Here is a 12716-nt window from a genome sequence, read left to right as displayed (position 1 = left end):
AAGCTTGGATGTTATTAAACAAAATATGATAAACATCTCAAAATGTGTTTAAACATCATATTAGTTACAAAACAAACCCGCATTAGTTGGGGAACATAGTACCTACTCCTAAGTGTAGGTCCGAGAAGAGGTCAGGAGTCCCTGGAGCCCAACTTGTAATGGGCACCTGTGACTCCCGTGTCAGCTGAGTGTCTGAAGCCATCACGATATGGCCGTGCAGTGCCAGCAACTAAATGTGGGGCTCCGTTCTCCCCCTGCTTCCCTACAGTGACTTGCTTTGAATTTAGCACAAAGGTGGCAAACTCCGTTCTGAAGTCTTCTGACAATGGAAACGGACTTCCAGCCAACTCGGAAACCTGAGGGGCTTGCAGTAGCCAAATGAGCCTCTGCTAGAAACTCAGACAGCAAACTGTCTAATACAGCAAGAATTATTTTGGTTGAATCCCAGAGAGTATTAGTTTCCTGCTTCTGCTGTAACAAGGGACTAAAATTTAGTGGCCTAAAGCAACCTAAAATTCTCTTAGAGTTCCAGAGGAAAATCAGTCTCAGAGAAGTACAATAAATGAGTAGGTCAGCTGTATCTGTTCTGGAGGCTCTAGGGGAGAATCGGTTTCCTTCTCTTCTCTAGCTTCTAGAGGCCACCTGCGTGCCTTGGTTCATGGCCCCTTCTAACCTCTTCAGAGCCAGAGAACAGCATCTTCCAGTCTCTTGCCTCCCACTCCCACCCTGCTCCCGTAGTCACATGTCCTCACTCACCTTCTTGCCGCCCTGAGAAGGATTCCGGTGATCATACCGGGCCTGCCCAGATAATCCAGGATAATCTTCCTGTCTCAAAACCCTTCACTTAATCACGCCTGCACAGTCCCTTTTATTAGGTAAGACAACATACTCACACAAGTTCCTAAGATTAGTATGTGGACACCTTTGGGGGTCCGCTGTTCAGCCTACCACACTGGGTGCCTACTTTGAGTACGATAAAGCCGTTCAATGCACAATAGTTAGGATATACAGGACTTGTAAGCAGAGATAGGAACAAACATCTAATGTGCTCTCTCCATGAACCAGGACAATACCAGGTGCTTATTATGCCATCGCTCATTCATCCCTGGCAGCAACCCTAGGAGGCAGCTTCTATTACAATCCCCCTTTCACAGAGGAGGGCAGGCTCAGATTTAGGAAACTGCCCAGCACACATGGTCCGGGATGGGAGACCCAGGGCTGCCTGATTCCAATCCTCTTCTTCAAACCAAATCTTCTCATGAAGGAAGGCCTCTCCCCCAGGCTCCGCCCACACCTACAGGAGGGCCAGGATTACAAATGTAATTTTTGTACCTCCATGTCCCAGTCCATCTTTTCTCTTCTTTAGTCAGTTTCCTTAGATGTAGAATAGCCTAACAGTTAAGGGAACAGACTTTAGAGCCAGGTTTCCAGGGTTCAAGTCCCAGCTTGTCCCTTCTTTGCTGTGTGACCTCATGCTTGTTACTAACCCTCTCTGTTTCCTCATCTGTGAAATGGGAATAAAGGTCACTGCTCTCATAGGGTTTTACGAAGATAAAATCCATCAATGCAGATGTCTAAAACATTGCCCGGTTAGAAGTATATATGATACATGTTTGCTACTCTTACGTAAGAACACAGACAGAATCTGGGACAAAGGCAATAACCCAGGCTCTACAGCAGGAGGCTTAAGAGAAGGAGAGATTCTCTAACATGACTCACATTTAGCTCCTGGCAGAGCACAGCAAATGGCAGCAGGGTCTAAGTTCTCCACACCATTCAGTGGAATGAACAAGATCTATTTCTCATTCTACAAGAATAAAAGGAGCTAAAACATGTAAAGCACTTACCACTTATTTTTTTAGATTTTGATTGATTGATTGATTTAGAGAGAGAGAGCCTGAGCATGGGGGAAGGACAGAGGGAGGGAAGCAGACTCCCCGCTGAGCAGGGACCCTGGGATCATGACCTCCACCCAAGGCAGACGCCTAACCAAACTGAGCCACGCAGGCACCCCAAGCACTTACCATTTTTATTATCAATCCTAATAATCTCTGGTGGTTGTAAGGATGCCTAAAAATGCTTACCTCAAGTGACATAAAAGAATTCAATAAACCAAAAGTTAACTGCACGGTCCTGCAGTCTTCTAGATAAACCAAGAAAAAAAGGAATTAAAAGAAGGAAAGATACTTCTAGGATAATGCTAAAGAGCTTCCAGTAGCCATAAATAAGGATCTGACAAGGTATGTTACAATCCTTTAGTCACATGGATAAGTCGAGGCCAGCTCCTTTCTTGGTCTTTCCATCCATCCATCCACCCATCCACCCAACATTTGTTAAATACCTACTAGATGCCAATCATCTAAGTGTATCCTAAGTTAGGATACTCAGGCGAAAGACATGGCATCTCCTTCAAGAAGACAATTCAACAACAACCACAGGGAGTGCTAGGAGAAATGCAGGCATGGAATACCAGGAGACACAAAAGACAACAGGCACCTAATTATCTCAATTACTTGAGATAACAATTGACCTGAAGATTAAAGGTCCCATTATCCAGGTGGGACAATCATCAGTTTTTCCAGGCAGTCTGGACAGCACGTAGCTGAGTACAAAGACAGGAGTATACAGCCTCTTTGGGGGCACCCAAGTTCCAGTATGCCTGGGGTATGGAGTGTGAGTGGCCGAGTGGCAAGAAATGACGGTAACTGGATTGTGAAGGAACTTCTATTGCGTGCTCAAGAGTATGGAAAGGAAAAGGGGTAGCCCACGATGGTTTAAATAGATGTGACCGAAGAGACAGAGAGCTAGACGTGGATGTTGCCTCCACGTTGAAAGAGATCACTGGCCAGAACATAAGCAGTGGCAATGGATGTGCCATTGAGTGGTAAGTGGTGGATGCTGCATGCTGATCTTGGCCCTGGACTCTTCCTACTTTGCTTTAAATTCTAAGTGGCCTGTGGACTTTTCCTCATTCCTTCTTGGTTCTGTAACATGTGTGTGCCCTTAGGGTGGTGTAAAAATAGGCCCAGGGGCCCAGGGAAGAGGCAACTCAGCTGCCCAAGGATCTCAGACACTCCCTAGGCATGTGGCCTGCTTTCTCTCAGCTGTTGGGAGGGCTCAAGGTCACTGGGCCTGGAAACCTGATTCTGTTGCAGATGGCCTTCCCTTGGCCCAGGAAGCTCTGTGGAGAACACAGTGGGAGGTACCTGGCACCAGGGCTGTCCAAGGCCATCTCAAGAGGCTGCCTCTCACTAGGGGTCCCTCCTCATTTTCAGCTCCTGAGGTTCCATCAACAGGTCAACTCAGGCCCTTTCCAGAAATAATCTCCTCTCTTCTGCTGATTCTGCTATATCCACAAATGAAAAATTAGAGTAGGGAATGGGGAGGTGGAGACTATTTTTATTATACCCCTCTCTGTCACAGAGGTGGACACCATAGGCTCTTAAAACTAGATAGACTTGGGTTCGAGTTCTAACTCCACTTCCTAGTTGAGTAATCCGGGACAAAAAAAAGACCTTGTAAAGCCTCAGTCCTCATGTGCAATTTTTTTGGGAGGGGAAAGAAAAGGGATTCTGCTCATGGAATGTAAGTTTGAAAACCACTGCCTGGACCTTGTCTGTGTCTACTTGCAAACTCCTATTGTTTTGGGAACTCAGGAGCTACCATGTCCACGGGGACCTCTGAAAGGACAGGGTGGGGGAGCAGAGCTGTGCCCTAAGCAGCAGGGGCACTGAACTTTGGGTCTGTGGAGCCCTGGGGGACACATGGGCTGGCCTCTGGGATCCACAATCTGCTGAGGTATATGCAAAATTCTGGGGTGTGTGTGGTCTGGGGAGGAGAGGGCCTTAGCTTTCCTCAGATTTCCAGAGGGTTTCATGTCCCCAACACATGAACTGTGTGCACAAATCATCATTGTCATAGAAACAGCCATGTATCAAGTGCTGTTCCTATGCTAGGAGCATGGGGGTAATGAGCTCACCTACCTGAAAGGGCTGTTGGGAGGATGGAGGGAAAGGATGACTGGGCAGCACTTAGCCTGGCACCTGGCACCAGGCAAACACTTGACAGGCTCTCACTGTATTTTATCATCTTAATCAGTACTACCCATGATTATCCCTTTCGTTGCCTCATTAGTACTATCAAAACTTTATGAGCTATTTGTTATCAACCCCAATTTCCAGAAAAGGAAATAGAGCCTTCAAAAGGTTAAATAATCAGCTCAAGGCCACAGAATAGCAGAGAAGGAACTTGAACTCAGGCTGCAAGATTCTCAAGCCCAGTTGGCCCTCCGTCTAGAAGCTCTACGGGAAGGGGGTGCCTGGGTGGCTCAGTCTGTTAAGCGTCTGACTCTTGGTTTGACTCTTGGCTTGACTCTTGGTTTCAGCTCAGGTCATGATCTCAGGGTCGTGAGCTTGAGCCCCACATCGGGCTCCTCACTCAGTGCAGAGTCACCTTGGCATTCTTTTGCCCTTCCTCTCTCCCCTTTTGCTCCTCCCCCTTGCTTGTACACTCTCTCTCTAAAAATAAATAAATAAAATCTTTAAAATAAAAAATGGAAGCACCAAGGGAAGAAGGCAGAGCTCTTGGAGTGCTCTGAGGCCCCAGATGACCCCGGGCCTGAGATCAGTGACCAGAGGGATAAACAGGCCTGGGGCTTTCCACTGAAAGAGCCAGCAGGCCTTGCTAACTTTGCACCTCTCCTCATGGACAACAGAAAGCCAAGCCCTATACAATAATAATGATAAAAAAAGAAAACCATCCCCTGCAGCAGCCATTCCTAGGCTCCAAAGTGAGGCAATGTCTTGGAGCCCAGGGGTCCGAGGAGAGGCAGTGCCCTCGGGCCAGGCTCCAGGCAATGTTTCTCCTTCCAAACTAATGCATAACTCTGCTGAATACAGCACTTGAAAGCCAAAAAGATGCCCCTGGGTTGCCATGGCAATGCTAAACAGACAAAACATTTTAACCAGCTCTGACGCACGCAAACAAAATTATTCAAGGGCCAAATGGATGGCCTGGTGGGTGAGAGGGGGAAGGGAGCATTTCTACAGCTCCATCTCCAAGGCCATTGCCCCCAAAAGTGTGGAGGTCAGCCTGAAACTGCCCAAAGGACTCCTTCAACACAAGCTAAGGCCAGCTGGCTAGGGAAAGGCAAGTCCCTGCCATGCCTCTCTGCCTCGTGCCCACAGTCACGGTCCCATACTACAAGGGCCCCCAGAGGGTCACAGTATATGCTGATGGTTCTGGCTCTGCCTCACCCTGGGGACAGCTCTCCACCACGTGGGCCCAAAGCAGCGTCGAGAGGGTGGGATGTGCCCATAAGCATGAATGGGCTCACAGACCTTATGGCACTGTGCAGGTAAAAGTCAGAGCAAATAATAAACCCATGAACTACCATTTCCCACCAGGTAGCATTTTCAGTTCCCAGATCCCACGACTGAACTTCCCTCTCCAGGGCTGGATGACCATGGGTATTTTCCTTTAAAAATACTTCACTCCAGGGCCCAGTGGGGGGTTGCTCCCCAAAATGCAGTGATCTGGGGAGTGATGATGAATGCAGAAGATTTGTCCTAGACCCGAAGACTGCCATGCCTCTGGGGTCTGCTGTATTCTGGGCTCTTCATGCCCTACTCCTCACCGCAGGAGAGGAGTCTCACCAGATACAGCTTATGGCACCTCGGGAGGATCATAAGCAAATGCTGCAAAACCTTCCTTTGCAGGGTCCCTGACAAGCTTTACTTCACATTTTCCAGGAATGTGAATCCTCTTCCACCCATCATTCCCCTGTGGTGAACCCTCTCGCCTTTCAGACTCACTCCCTAGAAGTTACTCTTAGACCTCCCTCGTTCTCTGTGGCAATGGGCCCCCACTGTGCCATGTGCACACAGCTGCACTGCTATTCTCTGCTCTCCTGCCCACCCATCACGGAGCTCCTGGAGGGCAGGGACGCCATCTTGTTCACCTGAGCATTCACGTGGCCCATCCAGTGGCCAGCACTGGTCAGCACTCTACGAAGGTTTGCTGATCGATCGGCGGGCTCAAAGGGACAACGCCACACCCATCACGTCTGTGCATCAGTGCCCCTCGGATTTTTCTAGTCCCAATGCCGGAGCTATCTGCTCTCACTTCCCCAGCCTACTGGAAAGGAACATTTGAAGCAGAGCCCAGAGTGCAGGAATTTGAGACCTGAGCTGCTGAGCAACCTGGTGGATTGGGAGAAGTGTGGGGTCTGGGCCTCCTACCCACAAAAATCAAAGCTCTTGGTCCTACTCGCAGATTAGCTGATGGACTGAACTTGCCCCTTGAAAACTGGAACAGCACCCATTCCTCCTGCTCTAAACCAGGATTGCTTTTTTTTTTTTTTTAAGATTTTATTTATTTATTTGACAGAGACAGAGATAGCAAGAGCAGGAACACAAGCAGGGGGAGTGGGAGAGGGAGAAGTAGGCTTCCCGCTGAGCAGGGAGCCCGATGTGGGACTCTATCCCAGGACACTGGGACCATGACCTGAGCCGAAGGCAGACGCTTAATGACTGAGCCACTCAGGTGCCCCCAGGATTGCCTTTCTTTGGTTCCATTCTTCAAGGCTCCTGAAGAGGCTGTGTTTTCTTAGGGAGTGAGCACATTGACTCTGTTGATTATTTTCAAGGGAGGCGCAGTTACCTTCCGAACAGGTGCACTCCCCACGTTCTCACCTCATTGTGGGTCATCTTCCTCTTGCCAACATGGTGTTCCCCACATGTCTTTCTCTCTGTCTCCCCCAAATAGGCAATTTGTAGCAAGCAACAGCAAATCTTTATCATGGGCTGCCCGAAATAAAGCCTAGTTGGGAGCCTAATCTTCTAGGAATCTAGAAATGGTGGCTCACCCACTGTGTCGTATTCCCAAAGTATGCTTCCCATGAGTAGAAATGCATGAGCTCTGTATATGCTCATACAGGTGCGTAAACGCACACACACACACACGGGGGTCCTAGTAGACAGAACAACACTTGTGCTTGTCCAAGAAGGACTTCCTGTGTGCTCTTGGTGAGGTTCCGTCTTATGGATTTGTCACAGTTTGTGATATAGGGCTAACGACAATGGCCCTGTTGTCTTTATCATCTTATTTCCTACCGAATGGAATGACTGTGGTGGAGGTTTTCACATTTTCCTGGCCTCACATCCTGTACGCTGAACTATTCTCTGCTACGTTTACCACCAGACCATGTCTGCCTCCCCGCCCCTAAGCTGGAACTAATTATCATAGACAATTATAGGATTTTATATTCCTGTATTCTTAAAAAAAAAACCTCACAGGCCATGAAAAAAAAAAAAAACAATACTTTCACAGCTGAAAGAGTTAGAGAAACCACAAAATTACATTGGTGCCATGGTAGCATTTATAAATAACATTTGGCGTACAGAACTAAATTTGCACCGAAGAATCTGAGGCGGCGTTATTATTTTATAATCTTGAAAAGTGGACTTTCACACCGCCAACAGAAAGCGCAGAAAATACAAAAGTGCCAAAGAGAATAAAAGGTTCATTACCTTCCAATGTCAGGTCTCTGTATGCATTATAATGGGCTGGGACAAATGCATCCGTATCTGTCTCAAAGGGAATGACTGCATCTCTTTCATGTGAAGATATGACTGCCTGTGTAAAATGCTTGCACTAAATTAAGTCTTCTATCTTCCAAATTTTCTCAATTATTAATACTCTAGACAGCTGCCGTCGTAGCGCTAGCAAAAATAGCAGCCAAGCTTTTGAGAAGTCAAAGCAGCCATGGGATTCTGCATGGGGACTTTCCTACGGAAGAGGGGTTGCTCTCCGGATCAAACAAAAAGAAACAAAATCCCCAGTGAAATGACCAAAAAAAAGAGAAACTTGTTTCACAATGTAAACTGAAGAAGGACTCCCCACCACCCATACTCCTCTTCAGAATAAAAAAATGTGTCTTTATGCATGCAAAAGAAAAAGGTTATCTGTCCAACTCACTGGGATAACAAACACTTGGAAAAACTGAAAGGGGGCGCCTGGGTGGCTCAGTTGGTTAAGCGACTGCCTTCGGCTCAGGTCATGATCCTGGAGTCCCTGGATCGAGTCCCGCATCGGGCTCCCTGCTCGGCAGGGAGCCTGCTTCTGCCTCTGACCCTCCCCCCTCTCATGTGCTCTCTCTCATTCTCTCTGTCTCAAATAAATAAAATCTTAAAAAAAAAAAAAAAAAAACTGAAAGGGAAAACCAAGGAATGCCAATCGCTTTGTTATATTCGGAATGACACTATTAAATGTGTCAACTCAAAGGGAGTATGGGGAGGTCAGAAAAAACAGATTATGCCTTTTTCTTAAGTTTCTGGAAGGAAATTAATGTCCTGCAAAAATAAAAAGTTATCCTGAAGTTGCCACACTTGTATTTTAAATGCATAATAGCATCATCTTAACAGTCTGATATATACATACTTGGTGTAAAGATTGTTTGGAAAGCCTTTTGAAGGGAAAAACCAGGTACTCAGAGCATTGCAATTTAATGTTTTCTGAACTAAGCAGTGATCATGAATTTTAATTCAAAGATCATGCACAGGACATACAACAAGAACAGATGTTAAAAGATTCATTTTTTTAAAAAAAGCTTTAATATCAGAGCTTAAGCATATGACACCAGAGAGAATATCGCTTGTCAAGGTTAAGAATGGTCTGGATATGATTATACATTTCACATCTCCTGTCACCATTGTGATTTCACATCATTCTAACCTTTAAAGGCAATCAGACCACATGCCCTGATTTCTGAGCAAAATACCATGACCTCATCCGTGCCTCAGCACCACATACAGAGATCGTAGTGTGTCTTTGAGAAAGCAGAATGAGTCACAATGGTCCAAATTCTCAACAAGTGTATGTTTCCACCAGGTCTGCATAATTTGTTTCTGAAAGAAAGGGCAGTGTTTCATGTTCCCTGTCACACCATCTACGTAAAAAATCACGGCCACTTTTTAGTAAATACCAACAAATGTCAGAGAAGCTGACGGCAGCTACTTGGAAATAGCTGTTAGTTTATTAATATAATCCCCTAGGGGAAAGCTTATGGTGGGAATGTTTTCAAGATGGCCAGTATCATTGAGAGACAGGGCTTCCTTCTCTCACACAAATACTCACACCAGCCGTGTACCACTTACCATTTGTGATCTGTTCTTTGGACAGCCATTGATGTCTTCAATCTTTTCATTTGCTGCAAAAGGAAACACAAGTCAGAAAAATAAACAATCACCCCAGATACTTTGAGTAGTGATGGTCAGGACCCTTGAGGCCAACCAAGTGCTAAGGCCCATCCTGGGGTCTGTCCAATCAGTGCAGCCATGTGAAATGCTGAGACGCAGCTCGCAAGCTTCAGGACTTACTCATCGGGCCGCCGTCCTCCAGGGACAGCTGGGGCAAGGTCGTCAGCATCTAAAGCAGAGACAACTGCACTGACGACAGTCTTGGAGCGATGGGGCATCACAGAAATGTGTGGAGACTGAGAAATAGACCGGGCTGTGATGAGGTTTTAGGCTCTTTGAAAGGCTACTATGACCTCCCCACAGAAGATGGGACGGTTTGGAGTGGATCAGTCCAGCTGTAGCTCCACTCGGCACAAAAGGCATAGATGAAAGCATCTCACCTCATCTTTTTCTTAATTTTTTTTTTAAAAAAATTTAATTCCAGTGTAAAGTAGTGTTATATTAGTTTCAGGTGTACAATATAGTGATTCAACACTTCCGTACATCACCTGGTGCTCATCACAGCAAGTGCCCTCCTTAATCCCCATCACCTATTTCCTCCCTACCCACCACCCATCTCCCCTCTGGTGACCATCAGTGTGTTCTCTATAGTTAAGAGTCTGGTTTTTGGTCTGTCTCTTGTTTTTTCCCTTTGTTTTTTTCTTAAATTCCACAAGTGAAATCACATGATACTTGTCTTTCTGACTTATTTCGCTTGACATTATATTCTCTAGCTCCATCCACGTCGTTGCAAATGGCAAGACTTCATTCTTTGAATAATATCACACACACACATATACACATCTTCTTTATCCATTCATGTATCAATAAAGACTTGGGCTGCTTCCATATCTTGGCTATTACAAATAATGCCGCCATAAAGAGGGGTGCATGTATCCCTTTGAATTAGTGTTTTTGTATTCTTTGTGTAAATACCCAGTAATGGAATTACTAGATCATATGGTAATTCTATTTTTAACTTTTTGAGGATCGTCCATACTGTTTTCCATGGTGGCTGCACCAATTTGCATTCCCACCAACAGGGCACAAGTGTTCCTTTTTCTCCAAATCCTCACCAACACTTGTTTCTGGTGTTTTTGATATTAGCCATTCTGACAGGTGTGAGGTGATCTCACTGTGGTTTTGATTTGCATTCCCTGATGAGTTGAGCATCATTTCATGCGTCTCTTGGCGGCCTCACCTCATCTTTAGCCAGAAATGCTAATATTGCTTAATACCAATAGGATTACTAATAATCCTATTCCCAAAGTGGTAACACACAGAGAAAATGGGAGAGTGAGACTTAAAAGTGGCTCATCCAAGACCACACAGTAAGTCCAAGTTAGGTCTGAAACACACTCTTGGGGTCATAATAGCACCTAGCTCCTTGGAGAAGTGGGAGAAAGAGGTTGTGTTGAATTAACTGGAAATCAATACAAGTGACAAGGAAGAAAAAGGCCCAGGTGCTCACAGTGAAGTACGGAGGGATCCCTACAAGACACAGCCTAAGTTATCTACGTGGGGTAGAGGGGCTGAGTTTGCCACAGCAGTACCACAAAAACACAATATATGTAGAGGTTAGGGCACTGGCTTTGGAGGCAAAGATACTGCAGTTTGAATCTCAGCTCTATAGCTTCTTAGCTGTGTGATCTTAGCCATATCACTCAATCTCTCTGTGCCAGTTTCTTTGTCTATAAGATGGAGCTAATACTACCTATTTTAGAGGAAGAGCTGTGGGAAATAGATTATAGGATGGCAAGGAAATACTTCGCACCATGCCTAGCACCCAGTGAGCGCTCTATAAATGGCAGCTCTCATTAACCCAGTAATATATATCATCTATGTAAAATACATAAAACATTAATTTCCTTTCTGATGTCTCCATCGGAGTTAAGCCCAGAAACTCAGCTAGGAGTCCATGGTCAAGAACTAAGGATCTGCCTCTTATATATATATATATAAAGGAAGCCTTTATAAGCTTCCTTTCCAGTCCCCTGATCTTCCACCCTCAGCCCCCACCCCCGGATGGAAAAAGCACCTTCAGGTCTCTGTTCACTCAGCACCATGTACCTACCTCTACTTTGCTATTAATTATCTAAGGTATAACTCCTTTCCTTGTCTCCCCCACTATGCTGTTTACAGCCTGGCAGACATGCAGATTTGGGTTTTCACATTTGTGTCCTCAGGGCTCAAGAACTGCTTACAAAATGATTTAAAAAACCCCAAAACCCTCTTACACAGATTTTAATGAATAGGATGCCAAAAACTTCCATGAAAAGATATTAAAAACCATCTGAAAAGGATAATAGAATCAAAGTGTCCCAAGCCTCTATTTTACAACACCTGAATCTAAGTACACCACACCATTACCTCAATTGGGCTTATTTTTTCTCTAGTGTTTCTACCTTGCGAGAGAAGGGAGAAATAAGACACAAGCTAGTGGTAAGAAACTGTTTAAAAATCCAGTCACTATGAGACAGTCTAGTTAGTATACATTCAGTCTAATCTACACCCTTAGAATTTGCCCAGAGTAATAGATACTCAGCCTTATGCCCCACCTTGGAAGATGTCAATATTCAGAGATCCAACTCTTAAGAACACTAGGATAGACATTTTAGGAAGCCTTTCAACCTGCTTCCCTTACTCCCAAAAGAGGTGCCAGAGAGCCTTTAAAAAGCCCATAAGAAATCCCCGTGGATGAGATGACCCATGGATATTTGTTCTTTAGTTCACTAGAAAATACCAGAATTATAATCAGCCAGAATAGACCACTAGCATGTAAACTCCAGAACAAACTTTATCACTTGTTCTTTCCTACTGCAACCGCAGAGCTGAGGATAGTGCCTGAAACACAGTAGCCCCTCAAATATTTGTTGAGAGGAACTAAGGAATGAGTATCCTGAACATTTCAAAAAACCAAGGTTTTATGCCTATTTTGAGGCAGTTGTCCTTTCACTTGTCAATATAGACATACTGAAGATGGAAAAAAAAAAAAAAAGATCCTTGAAAAATGGCACTTCTTCAAACAAGGGAAATGATGTCAGGCCTGCACTCGGACCTTGGGTTTTGATATACAACACTGGAGAATAAGTATGTGGGCTTTTGAGAATCCAGGCCAGTCAAGGTATCCTCCAACTGGATACTCATGATGGCCAAAGTCGTAAGTCATTAGATTCCAATCGATACCCAATGCAGCATGAGGTCACTAGTGCTCATTAAAGTGAAGGATGGATAACTGTGATCCTAAGAAATCATTTTAAAGATTCTTTATATACCATCTGGATTAAAAAAAAAAAAACAACAACCACCAAAAAACCCAAAGGGTTTATCTCTCTACTTCCTTTTCATGGTCAGTCACCAAACCACAGTCAGGTACTGCCTGAATTCAAGTATCACGGCTCCCATAAGCTTCTTGCCATTTTACAACATTCGAAATAAACCAATGGAGTGGAGCCTATGGATGATGACTCTAAAGATATA

The 12716-nt window shown here is 45.1% G+C and overlaps 1 protein-coding gene across 4 annotated transcripts in view; it reads right to left on the bottom strand.

Moving 5' to 3' along the window:
• Positions 1–12716, bottom strand: part of NAV2 (neuron navigator 2) — a 392023-nt gene that overhangs the window by 249863 nt on the left and 129444 nt on the right. For all 4 annotated transcript variants that reach the window (XM_035012444.1, XM_035012441.1, XM_035012442.1 and 1 more), the window contains exon 3: positions 9156–9208. In XM_035012444.1, the coding sequence (XP_034868335.1) occupies positions 9156–9208 (53 nt within the window). The remainder of the gene's footprint in view (positions 1–9155; positions 9209–12716) is intronic.

Source organism: Mirounga leonina, unplaced genomic scaffold, assembly GCF_011800145.1.
Source record: "Mirounga leonina isolate KUSES-001 unplaced genomic scaffold, KU_Mleo_1.0 Mir_166, whole genome shotgun sequence".
In the NCBI taxonomy this organism is placed as follows: Eukaryota; Metazoa; Chordata; class Mammalia; order Carnivora; family Phocidae; genus Mirounga; species Mirounga leonina.
Note: the sequence above shows the minus strand (reverse complement) of the source record. Positions and strands in the feature narration are given on the sequence as shown.